At 49.1% G+C, this 22,547-nt stretch overlaps 7 protein-coding genes across 7 annotated transcripts; 6 read left to right on the forward strand and 1 right to left on the reverse strand.

The window, feature by feature from the left end:
- Positions 1–362: 362 nt before the first annotated feature.
- Positions 363–1,363, reverse strand: Aud_007293 (DUF4448 domain-containing protein; the record flags this gene model as incomplete). The annotated part of the gene is made up of 2 exons (XM_043292186.1): positions 363–1,174; positions 1,243–1,363. The coding sequence occupies 2 exons, from the start codon at positions 1,361–1,363 to the stop codon at positions 363–365; spliced, it is 933 nt and encodes a 310-aa protein (XP_043148121.1).
- Positions 1,364–2,321: 958 nt separating this feature from the next.
- On the forward strand, positions 2,322–3,209 carry Aud_007294 (uncharacterized protein; the record flags this gene model as incomplete). Its single annotated transcript, XM_043292187.1, has 3 exons — positions 2,322–2,639; positions 2,715–3,112; positions 3,170–3,209. The coding sequence occupies 3 exons, from the start codon at positions 2,322–2,324 to the stop codon at positions 3,207–3,209; spliced, it is 756 nt and encodes a 251-aa protein (XP_043148122.1).
- Positions 3,210–3,648: 439 nt separating this feature from the next.
- Positions 3,649–4,360, forward strand: Aud_007295 (aminoacyl-tRNA hydrolase PTH2; the record flags this gene model as incomplete). The annotated part of the gene is made up of 2 exons (XM_043292188.1): positions 3,649–3,958; positions 4,056–4,360. The coding sequence occupies 2 exons, from the start codon at positions 3,649–3,651 to the stop codon at positions 4,358–4,360; spliced, it is 615 nt and encodes a 204-aa protein (XP_043148123.1).
- A 796-nt stretch (positions 4,361–5,156) lies between these two features.
- On the forward strand, positions 5,157–7,178 carry Aud_007296 (U4/U6-U5 snRNP complex subunit SNU66; the record flags this gene model as incomplete). The annotated part of the gene is made up of 1 exon (XM_043292189.1): positions 5,157–7,178. The coding sequence occupies one exon, from the start codon at positions 5,157–5,159 to the stop codon at positions 7,176–7,178; it is 2,022 nt and encodes a 673-aa protein (XP_043148124.1).
- Positions 7,179–8,583: 1,405 nt separating this feature from the next.
- Positions 8,584–10,191, forward strand: Aud_007297 (putative aspartate aminotransferase; the record flags this gene model as incomplete). The annotated part of the gene is made up of 6 exons (XM_043292190.1): positions 8,584–8,703; positions 8,770–8,848; positions 8,933–9,573; positions 9,635–9,922; positions 9,978–10,037; positions 10,090–10,191. The coding sequence occupies 6 exons, from the start codon at positions 8,584–8,586 to the stop codon at positions 10,189–10,191; spliced, it is 1,290 nt and encodes a 429-aa protein (XP_043148125.1).
- Positions 10,192–15,953: 5,762 nt separating this feature from the next.
- Aud_007298 (uncharacterized protein) lies at positions 15,954–18,107 on the forward strand (the record flags this gene model as incomplete). Its single annotated transcript, XM_043292191.1, has 1 exon — positions 15,954–18,107. One exon carries the CDS (start codon positions 15,954–15,956, stop codon positions 18,105–18,107), a length of 2,154 nt encoding a protein of 717 aa, XP_043148126.1.
- A 1,377-nt stretch (positions 18,108–19,484) lies between these two features.
- Positions 19,485–21,695, forward strand: Aud_007299 (RMD1 family protein; the record flags this gene model as incomplete). The annotated part of the gene is made up of 4 exons (XM_043292192.1): positions 19,485–19,535; positions 19,617–21,156; positions 21,226–21,411; positions 21,472–21,695. 4 exons carry the CDS (start codon positions 19,485–19,487, stop codon positions 21,693–21,695), a joined length of 2,001 nt encoding a protein of 666 aa, XP_043148127.1.
- Positions 21,696–22,547: the final 852 nt, after the last annotated feature.

A 22,547-nucleotide genomic window follows, 5' to 3' on the forward strand; every position in this document is an offset into this window, starting at 1 on the left:
TTCTTACTGTTGCCTATGACTATCTGAATGCTGCCTGTCATAAATAGAGAGGTAGCTGGATTTCTCACTGTCCTTGCAGATGCGCATGATGAACAGGATGAAGAGACAGACAAAGTATTGTCATACAATAATCACCCGTTCAAGCAAGGCAACGACAGAATCAGTCTTGCCCCTTAAAAATACGTCAACCATCGCTTAATAAAACTTTCGAACCCGAGTCCCTTGTTAACTACTGTGAGGCATCAAAGTGAATAAATCCTTCCAGAACCGTATGGTCGAGACGAAGGTAAATGAAGATACGACACCTCTTGCTACCCGTTGCCCTCCCTACACAAGGCGAACGCGGAAAACTCGAGGCCCCATCAACTGCTCCATGACTTCAGCTTTGACACCTCTTGTGTACACGCAAAGCTCCCGCTGCGCTCGAGTCCGTGAGACTTCTCCGAACCCTCGAATTCGGAGCATCCTCCACCAGAGTCCTCTCTGTATTTATTCAAAGCTGCAAAAGAATCCGGCCCATTAATCTCCCTTTTGTTCCCAAGGCGTTGGTTCTTGGATTTCCCAATTCCGTAGCCCCTTCCTCGGGCACTCACGACGTCTCTCAGTCCGGTCCTCCTGCTTTTACGCATGCCAAAAGCCAGGCCCGCAACAACAGCAATGACAACACCAAGGCTTACTGGAAGTCCGATATACAAAGCCGTCCTGTTAAAGGGTATCTGAGGGGAAGGCTTGTAGTGTTCAATCGGCTTAGGATGGAGTATGACAGTTGGGCCTTGCCGGGCACTAGCTCGGCTACCCGAGGTAGGATCCAGCTCGATGATATAGAGTGTCAGAGCATTGTATGGCTTTCCTTGGAGCCATTCCTTCTGCATAGGAAGCGAGATATAACCGTAACTGTTATCGGTCTTTTCAGACGTGAATGCCGAGTCTCCCAGAGAAGAATTTGCGTATCTCAACTCAATTGTGATCGTCGCGTTCAGAGGGTAGAAGTCGGCATTCCATGTGACATAGTACGTCGCGTCAACTGTAACATCTGCACCATCCTTAGGGAGACAAAAAGGCGCTATTGGACCATTGAAATCGGTACAGATAGGGAAGTCGCCTTGGAATGACGAGATATTTGTAGTGTTGCGCGACTCCTGTGAAGGAGCCTTGTTCAATAGAGTCGAAGTTGCTTGAGCATGTTTGTGAGCTACATAAAGCATTGGCAATATATCTGATCGGTATAATGAAGCCACTCACCATGAGGAATCAAGGAATCCGCTCTTCTTCGTAGCGCAGCACCAAGGCTGTAGCCCATCAAGGTCGCTACCATGAGCAACCATGCCATCGGGGCTGAAGTGGGAACAAGTCGACACCACATCTCCGTACTTGTCGATGGACCCTTAGATGATAGTCTGGTGCAGATCAATACTTTCGACTCTGTGGTGGATACTGGATGCGTCTGATAAAAACTATGATTCTGCGATGCAATGTCAATGGCTAGAAGGCCCCTTTGAGACACACAGGTTTTGTGAGGACGAGGCAATTAATGCAGTTCTACTGCGAGACCTTAAGGAGAAGCTACTATATGAACTGAACGCTGCCATTTTTGGAAGCCGCGGCCAATCGACATCGGCTCAGAAGATTCAAAAGATGATAAGAAGTCATCAGGTACAATGGAGAGCATCAAGACTCCTTCGATCTGGAGCTTTCCTAGGATTCTAACCCAGATATTCAGCGACCCCTGTGTTGAAAGACATTACCCTGTCAACCTCTTGCAGGGGCGTGAACATCGAGAAAGCCAGAAACCTCAAACAGACAATCTTGTTGGTAGGGTCGAAAGAAACAAACTATATCAGGGTGACATAATCAATGGCATCCCTAAGACATCATATAAACAAACACGAAAGTTCTTGCGACAGTGATGTAGAGGCAACTTTTTCCAATTGATTTGATTTTATATCTGGCTCAATAAGTAATGCCATTAAAGATTTCATCAATCAAATCAAATCCTTTGCGCTTTAGACCATCTATTTAACTGCTCCGGAAAGCTGCTCCCCCTCTAACATTAATAAGTTGGCTTTCCCGACGCTTAGGCCAGCTGTCGCCAATCGCGGAGACTAAGTCACTTTCATCCATCGTGGGTTTCACTTCTTTCACAACTCAGGAGCCCGCCTTCCTAGCTACCTGCTGTCCGTACTTTGGCCTTTCAGACCATCCATTCAATCCCAAAGTGCGCTTATCGTCATTCAGGTTCGTTCGATTTCAATATAGATATGCTCTATAGGTAGCACCTCTTCCGACCGTTGCTGACACGCGTCATAACTGCTAGCTGCACCATGCGATTCATTCAAGCTCTCGTTATCCTCCCAGCCCTTGCTGCGGCGCAAGAACAGGTTCCCCTTGCGGATCGAGTTCAGGGATGGTTCAACAAGGCCAAGTCTTACCTACCAACTGCGACTCCTGTCGTTCCTACGGTCGATAAGGTCGTAGAACAGAAGATCCAACAGAAGGCTGTCACGGTCACCCCTTTCAATATGAACAACTGGCAGTCTATCTTGGAGCCATCTTCCGAGCCCCAAGACTGGCTGCTGTACATTACTGGTGGTAACAAGACATGTTTCGGTCGTTGCGGAGACGCGGACAAAGCTTTCAATGTAAGGACCTCAGACAGGGGTAATGAAAGATGCGAGTACCCCAAGAACTTATGGCTAATCATCTTTATTTTGAAGGAATCTCTCCTCCTGTTCTCCGCAGACCCTACCTCGCCTAATCTTGGTTATCTGAACTGCGAATCGGACCAGCTCCTGTGCTCCACCTGGTCTGCAGGCGCCCCGTCCGTTTGGTACTTCGAGGTTCCTCAAGCTCAACTTGGCGAGAGTCGTGCTGCGACACCTCTCCACATCGTTTATCTAAACACGACCACTGTGACGGCCAAGGACATCTACAAGATTCATTCCGAGAAGACCTACAAGAAGGAACCCGCTTACGAAGGTGCTCTCCATCCAACGGACGGCTGGTTAGCCCAGAACAACCTGCTTGTTCCCGTGGGCTATATCATCCACGGTTTCAGCGTTATCCCCAGTTGGCTCTTCATGATCTTCATCAGCTTTGCCAGTCGAACCCTGATGTAAGGATCCATTTTTCCTTTTCTCACCGTTTTTCTGGTTTAGCTAATCCAAAACAGGAGCCGCCGAATGGGCAACACGGGAGCTCGCCCTAACTAGAAGATGACGGTGATGTTGTTCTCTAATCTCAGCACTGTCGGGAATGTATATATAATCAATAGCGGTGTCTTTTGAGAAATTATAATCTTGGTTGTGCTGCGTTGGACCTTTCGGTGCATTTTCACAGCCTCCAGCTTCAGTGGTATGCTGAGGGTTAAAGCTAGTTAGGGAAAAAAAGATGTCATCGATCCATTACTATTTGCCTTAAATGGGATCTCGATTAGAGAAGTTTATTACTTGCTTTTAGATCGTGGGATGGATTGATTTAGAATAGTCAACTTCGAAGGTACCGTATGGAAGTATTTGACTGATCGAGAAGCAGTTGTGGCGGCTGCCCGAGCTCAGATCGGATCTTAGTTTACCACTAGGACCAGCTAGAACATTGATGCAAAATACCCCAACAGCTTCTTCCACTCTTGCACCTCCCAAAATAAAAAAGATGGCTGAATTAGACCGGATTCCTCCCTCCACCACAGCATACGTGATAGCTACGGCTATCCTCGCTGGTATCACTGGTTATTTTATTGGACAGGGCGCCTCATTGGGATTATTTTCCTCGGCCAACGAGAAGGAAGGTTGGCCCAACAGCTACAATGTGAAGGTCCCGCAGCATTCCTCCGACGAAGAGGACGAAGATTACGAAGATGATAGCGAGGAGGAAGGCGATGGTGGCGAGCTGGCCAATTTCGACGACAACGAGGAAGTGAAGCTTGTGCTGGTTGTCAGAACGGATCTGGGCATGACCAAGGGTAAATCCTTACCTTGTGCTTCCCTTCCTAGGCTGGTTTTTCGAGATCCAGCGCCTGAGTTTGTCGAAGTGAATACAGCTAACACGACACAACATAGGCAAAATCGCCGCTCAGTGCTCGCATGCAACGCTCGCCTGCTACAAATACCTCATTGCGCATAACCCGCAGTCACCTATCCTGCGGAGATGGGAACAACAGGGTCAAGCTAAGATCGCATTGCAGACAAAGTCGGAGGAGGAATTACAGTTGCTGCAAGCACAGGCGATGAGCTTGGGTCTCTGCGCTCGTGTGATCCAGGATGCTGGACGGACACAGATCGCCAGCGGAAGCAGGACGGTACTTGGAGTTTTGGGGCCAAAGAGCGTGGTTGATCAAGTAACAGGGCATCTAAAGCTGTTGTAAAAGCAAATCGTCATAATGGGACGAGTGTATGTATCTGAATGTAGAATCCGCAAATGCTTCAACCAGCGAGTTTCTGGAATGGGCAAGGTACGTGGCTGTACGCTCCAGGCGATGTCAGGTTCGTAGGTATCTACGAGACCATCTCTTGTAGTTCATTCAATCTACACAGATCCTACAGAATAATACTGCGCAATAAAAAAAAAGATTATAGGAAAAAGGTATGTTGGCTAGTCATGGTTTTTCCCCAACCTCACAAGCCGACGGCCAAATCGGTGAAGGGATCAGGAATATGACGCCGCTAGTAATAGGCCCTCCAGCCGAGCTCACCTATGCGGGAGCTCAAGACCGAGTGATACCTAATGCCAGCATTCGATCTGAGATCTGTCGACCGGAAATAAAAACCATCCACGAGGAGATGGCTCCTTAAGTCGTCGAACTGTCCAGCAATCAACCGAGACACAGAGGCAGCTCCTCCGTGAAGAGGAACAGCTCCATGCTCAGGATCGCTGGACACAGATCCGTGTATGTTCATTGGTGAGGAAAAAAAGAAGAGAAGAGAGGTCTTGAAGAAAATCCTGGCTTTTTATGTTGCCGCCAAGTGCGCGCTAAGATTCTGCTGCGCTAAGCCTTACCGAGACTGGACATGATTATGTAATATCAATGGAACTCAAGGCCTGCGGGTTGGAGGCAATCTATCAACAGTCAAGCCGACCATCCATGCCAGTCTGCGAGACCTGACATCACCAACACACTTCCTGGCCGAGTCTGAAACAACTTGATTTTTTAATCGCCCAAGATGGCGGACGCTCTTTCCATTGAGCAGAACAACAAAATCCGAGTCGCCCTTGGGCTCAAACCTCTCCCCGTCCCTGGTGCTGACGCCACCTCCGGTCCGGTGTTTAAAGACACAAGAGACGACTCTGCATCCGAAGAAGATCTCGGAAGCACTCTCGAATCGCGGCAAGCGCTTGCTTCGGAGAACTGGAAGAAACTTCAAGAGGAGGCTGAGGCGAAGCGGAGACGAGAGGCTAAAAATGCTGCGATCAAGAAGGCTCGTGATGCTGCTCAGCGCGATCGGATGCTCGAAGGCGCTACGCTAGGAGAGTCTGGCGATGTGGATATGGACACGAAGACCTGGTTGCTGCAGGCGAAGAAGCGACAGAAGAAGATCGAAAAGGAACGCGCCCTCAAAATCGCTCGAGAACTAGAGGAACGCGAACGTGCTGCGGAATACTCCACGGCGGATCTGGCTGGGCTGAAAGTTGGGCATGAGGTTGGCGAGTTCGAAGAAGGAGAAGAACATGTTCTTACGCTCAAAGATACGACTATAGATGAGAACGAGGAGGAGGGCGATGAGCTGGAGGACGTCAATCTGAGAGAAAAGGCGAAGGTGGCGGAAAGGCTGGAACTGAAAAAGCGGAAACCTGTCTACGATCCCACCGAAGAGAATACCGGCATACTCGCGCAATACGATGAAGAGATTGAAGGCAAAAAGCGGAAACGCTTCACGCTTGACGCTCAAGGGTCTACAATCGAAGAACGAGAGGCTAAACAACAAGAGGTCTCGGACAGGCTCAAGCAGAATCTTGTCAGCCTCGACCTTGGTGTAATTGAGACGACTCCAGTTTCTGATTACATGGATGTGAGCGAGATTAAAATCAAGAAGCCGAAGAAAAAGAAGGTCAAGACAACCAGACAGAGAGTGATTGACGAAGATGATATATTTCCTACAACTGAGTCGACGCAGAACGGGGCTATGGAAGTCGATGCCAGCAAAGGAGCGCCCGCGCCAGCTCCTCAAAAATGGGAGAGCAGTGAGAACGTATCTTTTGTCGACGATGACGATTTACAAGCCTCTCTTACACGCCAGAGAAGGGCCGCGTTCAAAAAGCGGCAGAAAGTGCGACCCGAGGATATCGCACGACAGCTCAGAGAGGAGTCGCAAATGCAAATGGAGGTAGAGAATGAAGAGACTGAAGAGCCTGGCTTGGTCATAGATGAGACATCAGAATTTGTTTCCAATCTGCAGAAGCCGACCCTTCCAGAGCGCCGCGAGAGACGACGAACAACGACACCTGCCGAGAGTGTCAAAGAAGAACCGGCCGAGAGCATCAAAGAAGAATCAGCCGACGGTGACGCTGACGTGGATATGGAGCGTTCATACAATGATATCGAAGATGAAGAAGACCTCAAGGAACGCATCAAGAGGGAAGAATCTCAGCTCCAGCAAATTTCCGGAACCGGACTGGAGGAAGAAACTACATTGGATCAAGGGCTTGGTGCCACATTGAATATGCTCAAGCAACGCGGACTGGTCAAACCCTCCGATGCTGTTGAGCACAACGCGCTCCACCGGGCTCGTGAGCGTTTCCTGCACGAGAAGACTCACCTTGAAACGGAGGCCGAGAAACGAGCTCGGCAACAGCGTGAACGCGACCGAGCCTCCGGTAAACTCGATCGGATGTCGGCCCGCGAGCGTGAAGAATACGCGCGGTGGGAGAACAAGCAACGTGACCAGCAAGATGCACGACACATGGCGGAAGTCTTTAACCGGGAATACAAGCCCGACGTGCAGCTCAAGTACGTTGACGAATTTGGTCGCTTGATGAACCAAAAGGAAGCTTTCAAGCATCTTAGTCACCAGTTCCACGGCAAGGGCAGCGGCAGGATGAAGACTGAGAAACGGCTGAAGAAGATTGAAGAGGAGAAGAAGCGAGAAGCCATGAGCGCTTTGGACAGCAGCCAACACACTGGCATGAACAATGCTATGGGGGCCACGGCTCGGAAAAACCGTCAAGCTGGTGTGAGGTTGGGATGAGTTGCCAAATACTCGCCCACTTTCTCGTATCATATGCAATTGTTAATGATGATGTATTAGTTTAGCATCGATAGGCCACCTGAATATACCTTGAAGCTCATAAGACCAGAGGATTCCTCGTACGCCACGATTTGCTCGTTTCTGAAAATACTGTTACTTGATTCACTATCTTCTTAAGGTGTTTAAGGAAGTTGGTGTACTACGTTTGTCATGGGAAGACGGTCCTGAATACGTACGGGCTTGCAATATCACATAGCTCAACTTACAGGTATGAGCCCTATCTGGATAGATCTCGATCTCCTCAGGAGTAGTGCAAACATCCCCGATTGACAGTCCAGCTTTTGGGGGCGGAATTTAACCGACCATTGACAGCAGCTCGGCAGTTCTCCTCGCTCTTCTTGATATTGACTGGTCTGACCTCCGTACGCTGTAGAAGTGCAATAAGAAGTACGTTCCAAAAAAGGAAATAATTCCACCCGCGGCGGAGTTTGTCGCAAAACATAGTATCGGTAAACACCAGTTGTAACTTGTAACTTGCAGCTTCTCTAAGGTCTAGATAAGTGGTGAGCAACTCCATTTACCCCAATTCTCGTGAGGGGAAACACAAGCATGTCGGCCAGTCAAGCAGTGCCTCAGGCTCCAGCCAGTGGGCCGACATGCTCAATCAGTTCACCGGACGGCGGGCACCGGGAATTGAGGTGAGGAGATGGCACCATGATCGATGAATATCACCATGATCGATGAATATCACCATTATTGTTATGGATACTCCGACATCAAGAATTTATTTTGCTAGTGTTATCAAGACTCATCTTCGTTCATGGTCTCACGTAAGGAGGAACTACGAGATCTTCCGCTGACCAGAGAGAATCCCGACTGCTGTTTTTGTTTTGATATATATCTCGGAGCATTCGGTCCCTTGCCTAGAAACAAGGATATCCAACCATGTCATGTGACTGCATGGTACAGTGACATATCAGACATTTCCATGAAAATTACTTAGGTTATTGTGTTTATACCTCTTCGTAGTCATGTTTAGGAGTCTCAATGCCCTTAAACAGGAGGTAGCAGTACCGGAGAGCCTAGGTAACAAAGTAAGGTACCTCAAGCAGGACCCAATTTAACCGCGATGCGGAGAAAGTGACCAATCCGAATCAGCCGCTTTTCTCCCCGGAATTTCCCTATGGTTATTCACATGAGTCAAAAAAATACACAAACTCACCCGCTGTATCTCCGACTTGGATCTGCTGCTCGACTCTTATTAGGACTGATCTCCAATCGGTGTCCTTTTTGACCTTTCTCCTTCTCCCCTGCTTCTCTCTTTGATTCTTCCACTACTCCTCCGGCCCTCTTGAGCTTCTGGTTCTATATCTTAGATTTCTGAATTAGCGCCCTTGACACCGCAATGTTGTCCACTCTCAGAGTCGCCAGCCGCAAGGCTGCTTCGCGTGAGGCGAGCATGCGCACCGTGGTCGTCGGTGCTAGACATGCCTCTGCCTGGTCCAATGTCCCTCAAGGTCCTCCGGTAATACACTCTATTCCCCGGAAAGTCGCTCTGCGGGTCATTGTTAACGTATTGGGATGATTTCAGGACGCCATCCTTGGTATCACCGAGGCATTCAAGGCCGATACCTTCAAGGAGAAGATCAACCTTGGTGTTGGTGCTTACCGTACGTACTATTCATGTCTTGAATTGCTTAATTGCCGCCAATTGTTTCGTGCAACGACTGATTTTTTATATTTGGAATGAATAGGTGACGACAAGGGCAAGCCATTTGTTCTGCCCTCGGTTCGCGCTGCCGAAGACAAGGTCGTTGCGTCACGTCTCGACAAAGAATACGCCGGTATCACTGGTATTCCTTCCTTCACCAAGGCTGCTGCGGAGCTGGCATATGGCAGCGACTCCGCCGTCATCAAGGAGGACCGTCTCGTCATCACTCAAACCATTTCCGGTACCGGTGCTCTGAGAATCGGAGGTGCTTTCCTGCAGCGCTTCTACCCAAACGCCAAGAAGATCTACCTTCCCACTCCCAGCTGGGCCAACCATGCTGCCGTCTTCAAGGACTCGGGAATGGAGGTTGCGTCCTACCGTTACTACAACAAGGACACTATTGGCCTTGACTTCGAGGGCCTCATCGCTGACATCAAGGCCGCTCCCAACAATAGCATCATTCTGTTGCACGCCTGCGCTCACAACCCCACCGGTGTTGATCCCACCCAGGATCAGTGGCGCCAGATTAGCGATGTCATGAAGGAGAAGGGTCACTTTGCTTTCTTCGATATGGCCTACCAGGGCTTTGCCAGTGGTAACGCCGATCGTGATGCTTTCGCTCCTAGACATTTCGTCAAGGAGGGTCACAACATTGCCCTGTGCCAGAGTTTCGCCAAGAACATGGTAAGCTCGGGCTGCTCGACCTCATGGAAAACAATTCAGGAACTGATTATGGAACTAACAGGGTCTCTACGGCGAACGTGTTGGCGCTTTCTCTCTCGTCTGTGAATCTGCTGAGGAGAAGAAGCGTGTCGACTCGCAGATCAAGATCCTCATCCGTCCCTTCTACTCCAACCCTCCCGTACACGGTGCCCGTATCGCCTCTACCATTATGAATGACCCCGAGCTCAACCAGCAGTGGCTGGGCGAGGTCAAGGGAATGGCCGACCGTATCATTGAGATGCGTGCTCTCCTCAAGAAGAACCTGGAGGACCTTGGCAGCAAGCACGACTGGTCGCACATCACCAGCCAGGTGAGGAAACTGTTCTTTATATTCGCAAGAATATATCAATGCTGATTTGTATTAGATTGGCATGTTCGCCTACACTGGCCTGAAGCCCGAGCAGATGGAAGTTCTGGCCAAGGAGGTAAGCATCTGTGGTATTGCAAATTTGACCCAGCTCACTGACATGACCTTAGCACTCCGTTTATGCTACCAAGGACGGTCGTATCTCGGTCGCTGGTATCACCTCGGGCAACGTCAAGAGACTGGCTGAGGCCATCTTCAAGGTCACTGGTTAAAAGCTGAGCTAGGCGACCCGGGTATGTGAAAATGATATACAAAATCCTACAGGGCCCGGCCCTACTGTACTGATATCCATGTCTGTTATATTAGCATATTCTTGAGCATGATTCGTCTTGGTCTAAATTGGATGAGTTCCTTTTAGTTTGGGTCTCGGCGTATGTTATCCTGAGCTAGCACTATCGACGTACAACAGAGTACTCGTACAAGCATGCTTCTGAAAGCGTTCGAATTTTCAAGAGCTAGGTAGCGTAGAGTATTTGAAATCGCCTTGAGAACTCTGTTGCGATTGGCTTCGTCCCTTATTTCCAGTTCTCGACCTGTGCCACCAAACATTTTCACAGACCTCCAGGCGTACTCCGTACCTACCGCCATGTATGACAGAGTCCGCAGACAACGCGATCGCTATCCAGGTGGTGATAATGCACGCAGTGCTTGTAGCACCCTGTACACCATGACCATACACTGCTGCATGCACTGACTTGCCTGTGCGACCAACTCGCACAGATCAAACCATTTCCCAGTGATGAGAGAGAGCCATTTGAAGTGATTCGCTCCAACGATTTGAGCTCTGACGGTTGGAGTTGGGCCCGCGAGGAGGACGTAAACCGCCTTGGAGTGAACATGCCAAACTGGGTCCTCTGGACAAATGGTCCTGCGGCTTGTTACCTGGGCGATGCTCGCTAGTAGTACTTATAGCCCAGCCCCCTACGGAGTCACCTTGCCTACCTACCTACCTGGACTGTTAAAAGGAATTTTGCCCGTCGGATGGGGTGTATCTAGTAGCCCTTGTATGTAATGGTATTTCAGAGCAAAGTAAGCTACCTGAAGCTAGGTACCTACCCGTCCACTACCTACCTTGCCTTGTAACAGTGTTTGCCATGTAAGGTAGGTAAGGATCGTTACCACTCAGAGCCCATTCATAATGATGCAATAGCAGCAACACCATCGTGAGAGTTGTTCTGTTCGGTAGAGCTCGAAATTGCGGAACACGAATCTGTACCTAGCAGGAGCAATTGGAGCGTAGCGCGGCTGCGCCATTCTCAGTTGCCCAATGTCTTCCAACTAGGTACCGAGATGTCTCGCCTTAGTGGCTTATTATTCCATGTTTATTACGGTTATTAGATGGGCGTAATTAAAAGATGCGCTAATAAGGTAGTACGGTATTCCCAAGTGAGGATGGGTAGAATACTGAGGCGCATTCAGCGATGAGGCTTGGGTGTCTTGAATCTCGCAGATCAGGCCCGGCCATGGTTCAGAAAGTACGACGAAGTGACGGCTAATTTTAGAAGTAAATTTGGATATTGGACTTCCAGGGAACTAGCAGAGAATCCTTCAATTTGTTAATTAGATAGCACATGAGTATTGAATTGAGTTGAAACAGGGGTAAAGGGGCAACTAAATAGTTCATTCGTGGGAGGAGTCGGAATACACTGATATGGAGACACTTGGTTTCCAGAACCTTTAGACAATAGGGAATTTCCTGAACCAGGAGTGAGTACAAAATGTGGACCTACTTCCAAGCATAGGGTCCTCACTCCTGGTAGTCTTTTATCACTTATAAGAGGTAGAGTAGCGTACGAACAATTATCTCATTATAGATATGTTAGCTCTCCCTTTGTAGGAGTCGAAGTCATGGCTCTAGTTGGTATGGTATTCAGCACTTGGAATGGAAGTCTATTGTCTCCACTAGTAGATTTAAGAGGTAGAGAGGTACTTCTTTACTGGAAATCTTGATGTGTCGACTTTGCTCAGAGTGCCTGATTCATATAGGACCCACCAATGATCGACCTTCCAGCCAGCCATCTCCTCAGTTCTGGAAGAGAGAGATAACCTCACTTATTGAGAGTTAGACTAGGTACCTTACGCATTGAAAAGCAGATGTTCTCACTGCAATTCAGTGATAAACCTGGCGAGGGCCTGCATTTTCTAGTTCGTGGTCGGTACATACTATATTCATCATGGTAGCGCTACGTGCTCTAAACTGTCCACAAACTCCGGTAAATTTCACTGTGATTTACAATGTGAATCACATAGCCTACCCCTCTATCTACGAGGAGATTGCGTCCAACCGTACTGTTCAGTATATCGCAGTGACAAAACTGAGCTGAGCTGTGCTGTCTAACCCGGGCCTCGTCCATTCCTGAGTCACTTCCTCTCTTTCCTTGAGCGCTTTTACCGCTAGCCAACTAAGTGACTGCGGAAGTTGAGGCCGAGAAACACGTGGACGACCGTCTCGCAAACGAATAATACGAAGAGCAACGCTGTCTGTTATGTTACGTAGGATAAGGCATACTGGAGAATTCCAAAGATGTGACAAGTTTTGGCCTGTATCTATGGCCAGACTTACTCCTTGTAAGGCGATCGCCGACTGTCATGGAGAAACCTGATTCGGGGCCCTAGCTCATTCCCTGGTGACAGATTCTTCGGGAGTAGTCTAATCGGTATTACAATTTCCTACCTCCTTGACTGGCGCAAAACAAACGACATAGGAGTCTACGGTAGACAGGCCCAACTCCGTACAGCGCATCGAATCCTGTCATTGTTACTAGAAAGTGCGTGTTCTGCTATTACATGACCACTATTTGCGAGGTTACAAGGTGTCAGGTATCGATGACTAAGCTCCACTTCCAACTTCCACTGCCTTTCCCCCTCTGGGTGTCCGATTCGTTGTCTCAGTCATTCCAACAGGTAGGTTGAACCTAGTGGTATCGGAAATGCAGCTGCCGAAATTGGTTCCCAGCGTCAGGCAAGAAATCCATCTCGCAGCTGATATTGTGCGCCTCAAACGCTTCATTGCAAGGATAGTAGATATACCCATACGAATCAACGGGGCGGTCCTGTCCAACGACTGTAGATCGCCTCAACCTACCATAAGTACCTTCGTCGTTCGGTAGATAATAATCTCCATTCGTACACAACGTCCGCAACCCCAGAAGCTGATGCTGTTCCACCAAAAGGTTGTAGACAGTAGTGATCACAAGCAGAATGACCAAGGGAACACCTCCCAGCCAATGGAACTGCTAGTGCAGAGCCACTATCAGGTTGGTCTGTTTCGGTTAGATCCCGGCCGGCTATTGGGGATCGGATCATTGCACATCATCATTATTTCTAATATGGTTGATACACGCTACATTGCCTTATGTATGTGCATTTTCGTTGTCGTCCAATTGCATATTTGTTTGCAGGCATAGAAAATTGAGTGGGAAACAAGAAGTACATTTTTGTGGCTGTCGAAGCACGCTCACCAAAGTACATACTCGGAGTTCCCTTGCATTCCATTACCTTATCCTGGACTTGTGGGGAAGTGATGTCGCGCGAGTTGTAGTAATGATCTGTAGTGTCAAGTAATACAGAGGAGCGAGAGAGAAACAGGGAGAGACCGAGAGACTGAGGGAGCAAAGGTCGAGACTCGCCGTTGGTATGGACGGGTGATCTACGGAGTACCATCAAGCTGAACCAGCCCTTCGATGCTGATCGCGGTACCCTTTGGTTTTCTACTAGGCAGAATCGCGAATCACACGGAGGTCAGGAGTTCACTGTCAGCAGCAGAAGTGATGTAACTGCTTTGACTTACCAATCTCCAGAATCAATCATCAGAGGATTTCCTGGTTTCTCATAGTCAGACAGCCTGGACTGACTTCTTCTTGGATCGTTAAGTCGATACAATAATGATATCTCTTGTCTCACCTAGTATCCTTAAGGTATACACACAAAGTCAGAATCATGCATGAATTCTTCAGGTAATATTGCCTCATTTAATAAAGTTTCTCTGGTTGATTTCCCCTCTCGAACTGCGTCTGTATTACTTTACCAAGAGTGATTGATGGAAGTCAAATTTTCTCCGGTCCATGGCCACACTGTACCTACCGATCCTGTACTCCGCTTCGTATTCTCTCCTCGGCATACGGAAACTGCCCTTCCTGGTCAGAAGACTGGAAGAACGGAATGAAGAACGTAGACTATCTTATCTGCTCAATTACTTCCTTACTAGACATTCTGCAGTCTATAATAATATGAATCAAATGAGATGACGAAGAGAATGATCCATCAAGGATCGATAGATGGATAAATGATTGTTACTGGAAGATTAGGAGCAAATGGTGGATCCATTCTTGTCACCCAGTGATCCTGGTTGTGGTGGGGGCCACAAGCGGGCATGGCCATGGCGTAAGGATAGCGTCCGTAGCGTTGTCCAGACAAGCAGTTCCGTCATCCGTAATTTATTCAGCCCAGCTTTACGCTGTTTGGAATGGTACTGCGTATCCATACACAATACAGATTACCTTAAGGTACCTTAGTAGCTTAGGTTTACCTCATACGCATTGTTCCAAGGCGTCAAAGCCACTTTGACGCTGACAAAAGAAATGGACAAAAATAGAAACATAAAGAAGGAAGAGATTCAGTCAATAGAATATAGGCACTATGAAAAATTGAAAGGGATAGCTTTATATCACAAAATAGAAGCAGAAACTGTTAGAAGTAACCATAATGATTAGCAATCAATTATTTACTACTCAAGAACAGCAGGTACCTTAGGTGGTTAAATGGAGGTAACATTACATACCATGGCGTATCTCCCTTACGCAGATTATCCTCTGTACAGCCATCTAAATGTAAACCTCCAGGCTGACCAACAATCCCATCTACCCAAACTGCCCTACCATCTGTTTAATTATCTCTGAACGAGTCGTGTGGAGTACACCAATCATGACTAGTGAATCCGTTATTACAGTGACCATTTTTTCCCTCTTACTATCATCAGACCAAAGGTACCATCATTTCCCGTGCGTTTACCCTTCTGATTACTTTTCCAACAGATCTTGTATGTGTTATGTACCTACCTCTGCCACCTGCTTCTGTGCCTTAGGATCAATGCGGCCCAGGAAAATCTGAGTAACATAGGCATCCAATGGGAGTCATTGTCTCTAATGCTCGTGATGATGACTTTGTTGTTCGGCCCTGACTTGCCACACCTATTGTTTCCATACGACGTAAAGCCCATTGTGGTGGTGGCTAAAGAGAATAATGAAGAGAAATACTCCCTCCGTACTTAGCATGAGAAAAGAAATCGAAAAATACAATAGGTAGCAGGTAGAAGTCAGACTACTGTACTAATGAATAATGAACGAGGTATGATAATTACCTAGCTTTATGGGCTCCATCCTCATTCATTACCTCTACTTCTGAATGATTGGGTTAACCTTCAGCGGGCCTGACACTATCATCCGGCTCGAACTCGGCCCTGAAAGGGTACCCAGAGTGATACCGCTTCCTCTCCCCACCCATTGACTGTGTTTCTCCTCGCTCTTTTCCTCCTCGTCGCTCTTGTCCTCCGCTTCAAGTCCGCCTAATTAACTAACAAAACACTCATTGCTCAGCCTGGCTCATTTGGCATTGTCCCATCTCATCGGTCTCTCCTCCCTCCACTCCCTCTCATTTTCCCTTCCTCCACTCTCCTCTGCTACAACTTCACCACCAACCTTCCCTCTGCCATGGGTTTTGGTGACTCTCGATTGCCCTTTGTTCTTTGACATGCAAATTCCTCTCTGTCTTCTCCGTTGTCAATCATCGCTTTGATCTATGGCGTATCGTCTTACATCATCCTTTGTTGCATTCGGCCGCTAACCTGCAGCTTCCACGCTGCTGTCCGCCTCTGTTCCGGATCTCGCAACCGCTCACCTTACCAATCCCTCTCCTACCTCCGAAGTTTGGACGTATCGGCCCTTCGTACGTCAGTTTACTTTCTGACAATCCCCCCATGGCTGCTCTCGACGTTCCCGAAACTGGGTTGTCTCTATTAAGAGATAACCCCGGAAACAATGCCACTGCCAAACCGCCGCAGATCATGCGACTGAATTTGGCTCAGAGTACTCTCGATGAACTCATACAGGGCTTACGGAAAGATCAAACGGCTCGAATTCGATTAGGCAAACACCCGACCCTGTATTACGGTTCCAAAACGCAGCAATTTCACTCCGCACCCGAAAGTCACCGATCCGAGGTCTACGCCGCTAGCTCCGCCGACAAAGAGAACCTATACTTCGCAGGCGTTCTGAGTCACAGGTTAGAGGTTCAACGGGCCAAAGAGGCCACCGCGGCCACCGATCAGGCTTTGGCGAACCTTGAGCAGAGCCTGAATGCTTTCGAAAGAGGGAAGGAATCAAAGAAAACACACATGATTACGAGCATTGATGAAGTCAAGGCTCTGCGAGCGGGTGATCTCAGGTCCAGCACCGGTAGAGAGGCTGCCATCCTGGCTCGAAAGCCGACAACCAAAGTGGAAATAGAGAAAGATCGTCTACTCAAGAATACCGCCAACCGTTCCTTATCCTCGAGCCCAGCGCTTGGTGTATCTCGCTCTCCAGCCCCGATACCGCCCCTCACTCCGACATCCGCACCCTCCTCGCAAAACAAGGACCGCATTCGCCTCGATGCCCTCAAAGTACCTTTTATTCATCTTCTCGCCGTGCGTGCTGTCTCTGCGAAATTTCTTGCACGCCAAACGCGATCGTCCCTTGAAGACTGCTCAGCTCTGGCTCGGAAATATGGCATCGAAAACCGGATTGATCCTGAAAAGTTCGATCTTAGGGACAAGACTTACAAAGAACTGGACGTATGGAGTTTCCCATACCCTTCCCAGGAGGAGCGGCAAGAAGCTATCGAAAATGCCATATCGGCGTTTGATCGGATGCGGATATCGCGCTCGGATAAACTCTGGCAAATGCTGCTCCCCAAAGAAGAACGGGGCAAGGGCAAGTGCTTGTCACGATTGGACCTGCGGACAGGGCCCATCAAAAAGGCTCTCACTCCAAGAATTCAAGTCCATGCATCTGACGATAATGGAAAGGATGGCTATACGACCGGCCACGAGACTGATAGGGCCAGTGCCAACGGCCCGACTCCAAAGCCAGCTCCCAAGTCTTGCACGCCAGCTCCGAAGAAACGGGCCAATGACAAAGATTCTTCTACAAAACGAACAAACCCTGCCAAGAGCAAGACTTCCACGAATAGCACGCTGACGGGACGGGTCACCAAGAAGGCGGAGCGGAAACCAGCATCGAAGACGGACGGCAAGTTCAAATCAGCAGAATTTGTTCAGGAATCGGACGAAGATGACACAGACATGCCGGATGCACCGGTACCCGCACCGGCGCCAGTGAAGGCGAAGCCAGAGCAATCAAAGATCCAGCCTAAACTCAAACAGACTGCGCCGAGCAAAGTCGGAGATCTCTCCCATGCGTCGACGCCCAAGGTGAATCAGTCCGAAGCCCCGCCTTCCAAAGCCGAACCAACTTCCCAGCATGCCACCAAGTCTGTCGCTGCGAAGAGACCACCGTCCAATCGAGCACCGAACCAGAGATCACCTCAAAAACCCTCGCCTCTCGGATCCTCTCCCCCAGCCAATGTATCGGATGCCCAAAGTCGCAGTCGTTCTTCGAGTCAAAACCATACCTCTAGTTCCTCGTCCTCTCCTCTTATCACGCAGTTATCCAAACCGAACAAGGTCACACAGTCGACTGGAGCGATCAAAGTCACCAAGACAACGGAGTCCGTGAATCCTTTGAAGCGCAAGGCAGAGACAGACCGACCACCTGCAATTCAGTCCAAGACGACTGGCCGCACAACCGGCAACCTAGAACACAAGCGGAGGCGAGCAGTCAGTACTTCGAGTGGCAGCACTGGGAGCGCGTCGCCGCCTCTCAGTCGTGAGCTACTGCGCCAGCAATTACGAGAGAAGTCGCAGAAATTCAAGCAGTACTACGCCAAGTATCGTGCACTGCATGATAACATGGCTTCGCATCCAGACCCACCGCGGGCGGAGTTGGAGCGATTGCAACGACAGCATATTCGTCTACAACGAATGAAGAAGGAAATCTGGGACGAGCACGGACGACTCCGGGATGGTCTCTAAAGGCCCGGAGCCAAAGCAGTCCTTTGCATATTGATTGAACGTTGTTACTGAAGTCAGATACAGGTATCTGACATTTGGAGATGCCATTTTTTTGCACGCCTATAATCTTCATACAGCTTATTGCATATGGAAGCATAGTGAAGCAAGCTTTTCTTTTGACCATGCTTCAAGGCGTTTGTGATAATAATTTCTTTGCCAGGCCTCTGCTTTTCATTTTTGATTTTGTATATTTGCATTTTTGAGGCCTATCATATCGTGCTGCAAAAGCATATGCATGTAATTCAGACAAAAGAGGATTGTTGTCACGCAAGGAGTATCTGCAAGGTGCGGGCCTTCAATACAATAACTATTGTTAGAATCAAATAGAAGTATGAAGTTATTTCCGGATGTAAAAAAGTTCTCGGCCACATTTCTGATGCTATTCTCTTGGTGGTACCTGCCGTCTTCTTTTGCTCTTCTACTCAACCCCAAAGAGACCGAAGTAATCGGACTTTTCGTGGCTTCAGACTACTGCATCTAATCCGTTTCGGTTCCAATTCGGGACTGCCAACTACGGGTTATTCAGGAATCCTTCCATTGCTACCCCTCCCTCTAGCCTTCCATCATTGTTCGTCAGATTCATTAGTTTCTTCCGCTTCTAAATGAATGCCGTTCATCATGTCTTACATGGTCTTCCTCCGTTGGAAGATTGTCCCACACCATCTGTAATTCACACGGCCTCCCTTTCACAGCCGTTGAGCCCAACCCGGCCTCTTAGTCCCTTTCCAATACGAGAGACGTGGAACTTACTATTACCCCGGATCAACCTAGAGCTAATCCACTAAACCGCACTGGGCCTAGCTCCACTGTAGCGCACGTGGCTGGCCAAAAGTCCGGGATTGGGATATGTCTGTATTGCAAGGTATTAATTACGCAGTCTCAGTACGGTAATTTTGGTAAGAGTACGCTAAGGTATGGGCTCGACGACGTCATTCTGTGTTCAAGCCAGTCTGAAAAGGGCTTAGAACCGTTTTGTTCAATAGGCGGTGGGCGAGGCGAGGTGAAGCTTTGAAGGTCGGAGTTTGAGCATCAACTTACCTTAAGTGATTGGCGTGGTTCATTCCTCTTAATCTTGTCGCTATATTAGTGAAGAGTATGGTGCGGATGTCGGTTGCCTGCTCTGAGATTGCTGAGACTGTGGATATGTTGATTTAAGTCTCTTTATTTGCCCGAGTTTCGATTAGTCTCGGAGAAGACTCGTTGCAATCGGAGACGAGGACCTGAGGCACTACCTGGACCTGCGAGTGTACTCTCATCTCTGAGACAATACAATCAAGGAGTCCTTTGGGCGGCGGAGTTGATATCACGACAGGAAAGTAATAGTAACTTGCTTTAACCATGTCTCCTGCCAGTGGACGAGTGCCCGGCCAGAGAAGCCCCCACGTGCTGGTGAGCTTTCTTTTTATCTCGCATATTAGGTTCTTCCTATCCCATACGGCATGCTAACTATGGGATTACACGGCGTAATAGGTCACGGACTCGCGCGAGCAACAACCTCAAGCTGTTCGTCGTGGCGCCGGCACACGCTTTATAACCGTCGATAATGTCCTTCAATACGCTTCCGACGTACCCTCCATGCAACAACGTCTTCCGCCCCCGACCACAACACAACCACGGCCACGCTCTCGTCTAGCGTCTGCAGCTGGCGGGTTGATCGGTGCAGGAAGTAGTGCAGGTGGCTCTGGTCCTATTGGAAGTGGAAGTCGGCTGGCCAACACCGCAGCAACGATGGGACGACTTGCCGCGCAACCACGTTTACCTCCGCGTACGACAAAAGTCAGCGAGAAGCTCGTGCTCCTGCCGGAAGCAGAGGGAGTGGAGGGGGAACTGAACGAGGAGGAGGAAGACGAGGTGGACGAGGAGTTCGTCCAGAGACTGGCCAAGGAGAGGAATCTAGATCCCGATTCTTTGCGACAGAGACTCTTGACACAGAAGAGGCTTGGGGGTGATTTCGGCGTCGACAATGACATTGCTCCTTTGCTGGCCGAAGAGGAGCTGCTGCGCCGACGCAAAGTTGCGCCCGAAAAGGCCAAAAGCTACGCAGAGCGGCTACCCAAGGCCCGTCGTGCTGAGAAGTTGGCGCGTGTTACTGCTTATTGCACGGCGCAGGCTTACAAGATGAGTTCCTTGGCGGCTTTTGTCAAGGACAAGCATGGAGGACGGACTAAGCTATACGATGATTGTCTGTATACGGCGTACCATTTACCGCTGTTACCTGGTCTTGAGGGCTATCGGGTGCGAAGCAGTCCGATGGTGAAGAAACCCGGAGGCAAATCCCTTTTGGATGAAGAAATCGAGAGGAACGAGCTTCGCGACCATCATGACGACTATGTGATGGATGCAGAGGAGCATTCCGTCGGCGGCCACCATCAAAGACACGGTTCATTGCGGGATGTTAGCGACTCATTGGAGCTTGATGGCACATTGATCCACAAGTTCGACGAGGACTTACACCACTCGGAGAGTGACACGGTGAGGGATACCAGCAGAGTCTCAGTCCCTGGTCCTCGGCCAGCCCAGGCACCTCTTGCGTCAACAGGGCCCGCACGCCTACCGTACGATGTCGCAGAGATGTTTGTTTTCAGCTACGGCGTAGTGGTTTTCTGGAACCTGACAGAGAGACAAGAAAAGGATCTCCTAGCCGATCTGGCGTTTGCAAACTCCTCCGCGACAGGATCCCGCATACCCCTGGCAACCATGCCCTTGGACGAAGAGGACTTTGAAACAGAAGAATTTCACTTCGAATACTCGACGGAGATTTCACGGCCACGGGTATTCAACGACATGATCACCCTGCGCAGCGGCGACCACATGATCAAACTAGCCATCAGCCACGGCATCGCACAAAGCACCAAGCTCTGCTTCTTTGAAGAAGTCATGGCGCGCCAAATGGCCGAGGCGAAGGACGTCCCGCGCAGACTCGCCATGACGGGCAAGCTGGGCATGAAGCGCGAAGAAGTCTTCCGTATCTTGGGCAAGCTCTTCAAAAGCCGCGTGGAAGTCAATCTCTGTAAGTCCATCCCACTACTACCTCGGCCCCGGCTCCTTTCCTCAAGCTAACAAGCACACTCCGCAATAGCGTCCAACATGCTCGACGTACCCAACTTCTTCTGGGAGAGCGAACCAACCCTCTACCCGCTCTACAACGCCGTCCGTGAATACCTCGAGATCAAACCCCGGATCCAAGTCCTCAACGAACGATGCCGAGTCTTCCTCGACCTCGCGGAGATCCTCTCCGACTCGATCGCCGATAACAGAACATCCCGTGCGTCCTTCTCTCTGCTTAACCTATCTGACTGACGTTCTCACTAACTGGGTCCACTAGATCAAACCTGGATCATCATCGTCCTCATCCTTATCTCCATCGTCGTTACAATCTCCGAGGTCTTCCTCCGCTTTGGTCTGCTCTCGGCCCGCGAAAAGAACACCTCCTCCACTTCCTTTGGCGCCATGCTTTTCTCTCGCGCTTCGAATCCAGCAACCTGCTCGTGTCCTGCGCAGGGTGCGTTTGACATGAATGCAACTGGGGTTGGGACGCTTTATTCCTAGTCGTCTCATCTTAGTTTGCCCGAGTCAGCATTATCCAGGTTTTCCATTATGTCTTGGCCAACATCCATATATCCGATTTCTTAGCATTGACTGCTATGATTTACTAAGGTATCCAGGATCTTGTTAATATATCTCCATCTCTCAAAAGCCATCCGGCAGCTTCGATATTTAATATGCTTCTATCATACATACAGTTGTGTAATGCTCATTTACAAGGTTCCTGTGTTGATTCTTTGACAAAGGAAAAGGTACAAAGGAAATTCGAGGGGTAAAACGAGACAAGCGATAGGGGGAATAATGTATCAACAACACAGACAAAATTAGGTATAGGGGGTGATGCAAGGGGATTGAAAGCACGCAAAACCAGCAGTATCGATGACAACACAGATAGAAAACAGATACCCGAATTCCAGAACCCCGTCCTACCTAGCCATGAGCCATCCAGCTCTCTATTGATGCTTCATCCTGGTCGTGTCACACATTAAACAGAAAGAAACGAATAGAGAACACAAATCAGAGCTAGCCCGGACTCCTCCCAGCGCGCTTATGCAAGGCCTTATCAATGCAAAGTAACAGTGAACAGAAAGAACACAAATCTGCAAAGGGAGAGAAGGATGATTATGATGAGGGATAAGAGCAAAAACAAGACCAAAAGGAGACGGGTGAAACGATAATGCAGAGCCATTTAGCTTCTGCTAGGATTACAAGAGGAAAAAGACGGATGGGACAAGTGACAAAGGAAAAGCGGATATCCTGTGCGCAAGAGTCATTTCGTTGCGCAGCAAGGAATCGATTCGATAAGACCGAACCAAATGCCGGTAGATGACTGCTGTCAAATACGGGAATTCCCGC

Source organism: Aspergillus udagawae, assembly GCF_001078395.1.
Source record: "Aspergillus udagawae IFM 46973 DNA, scaffold_5, whole genome shotgun sequence".
NCBI lineage: Eukaryota > Fungi > Ascomycota > Eurotiomycetes > Eurotiales > Aspergillaceae > Aspergillus > Aspergillus udagawae.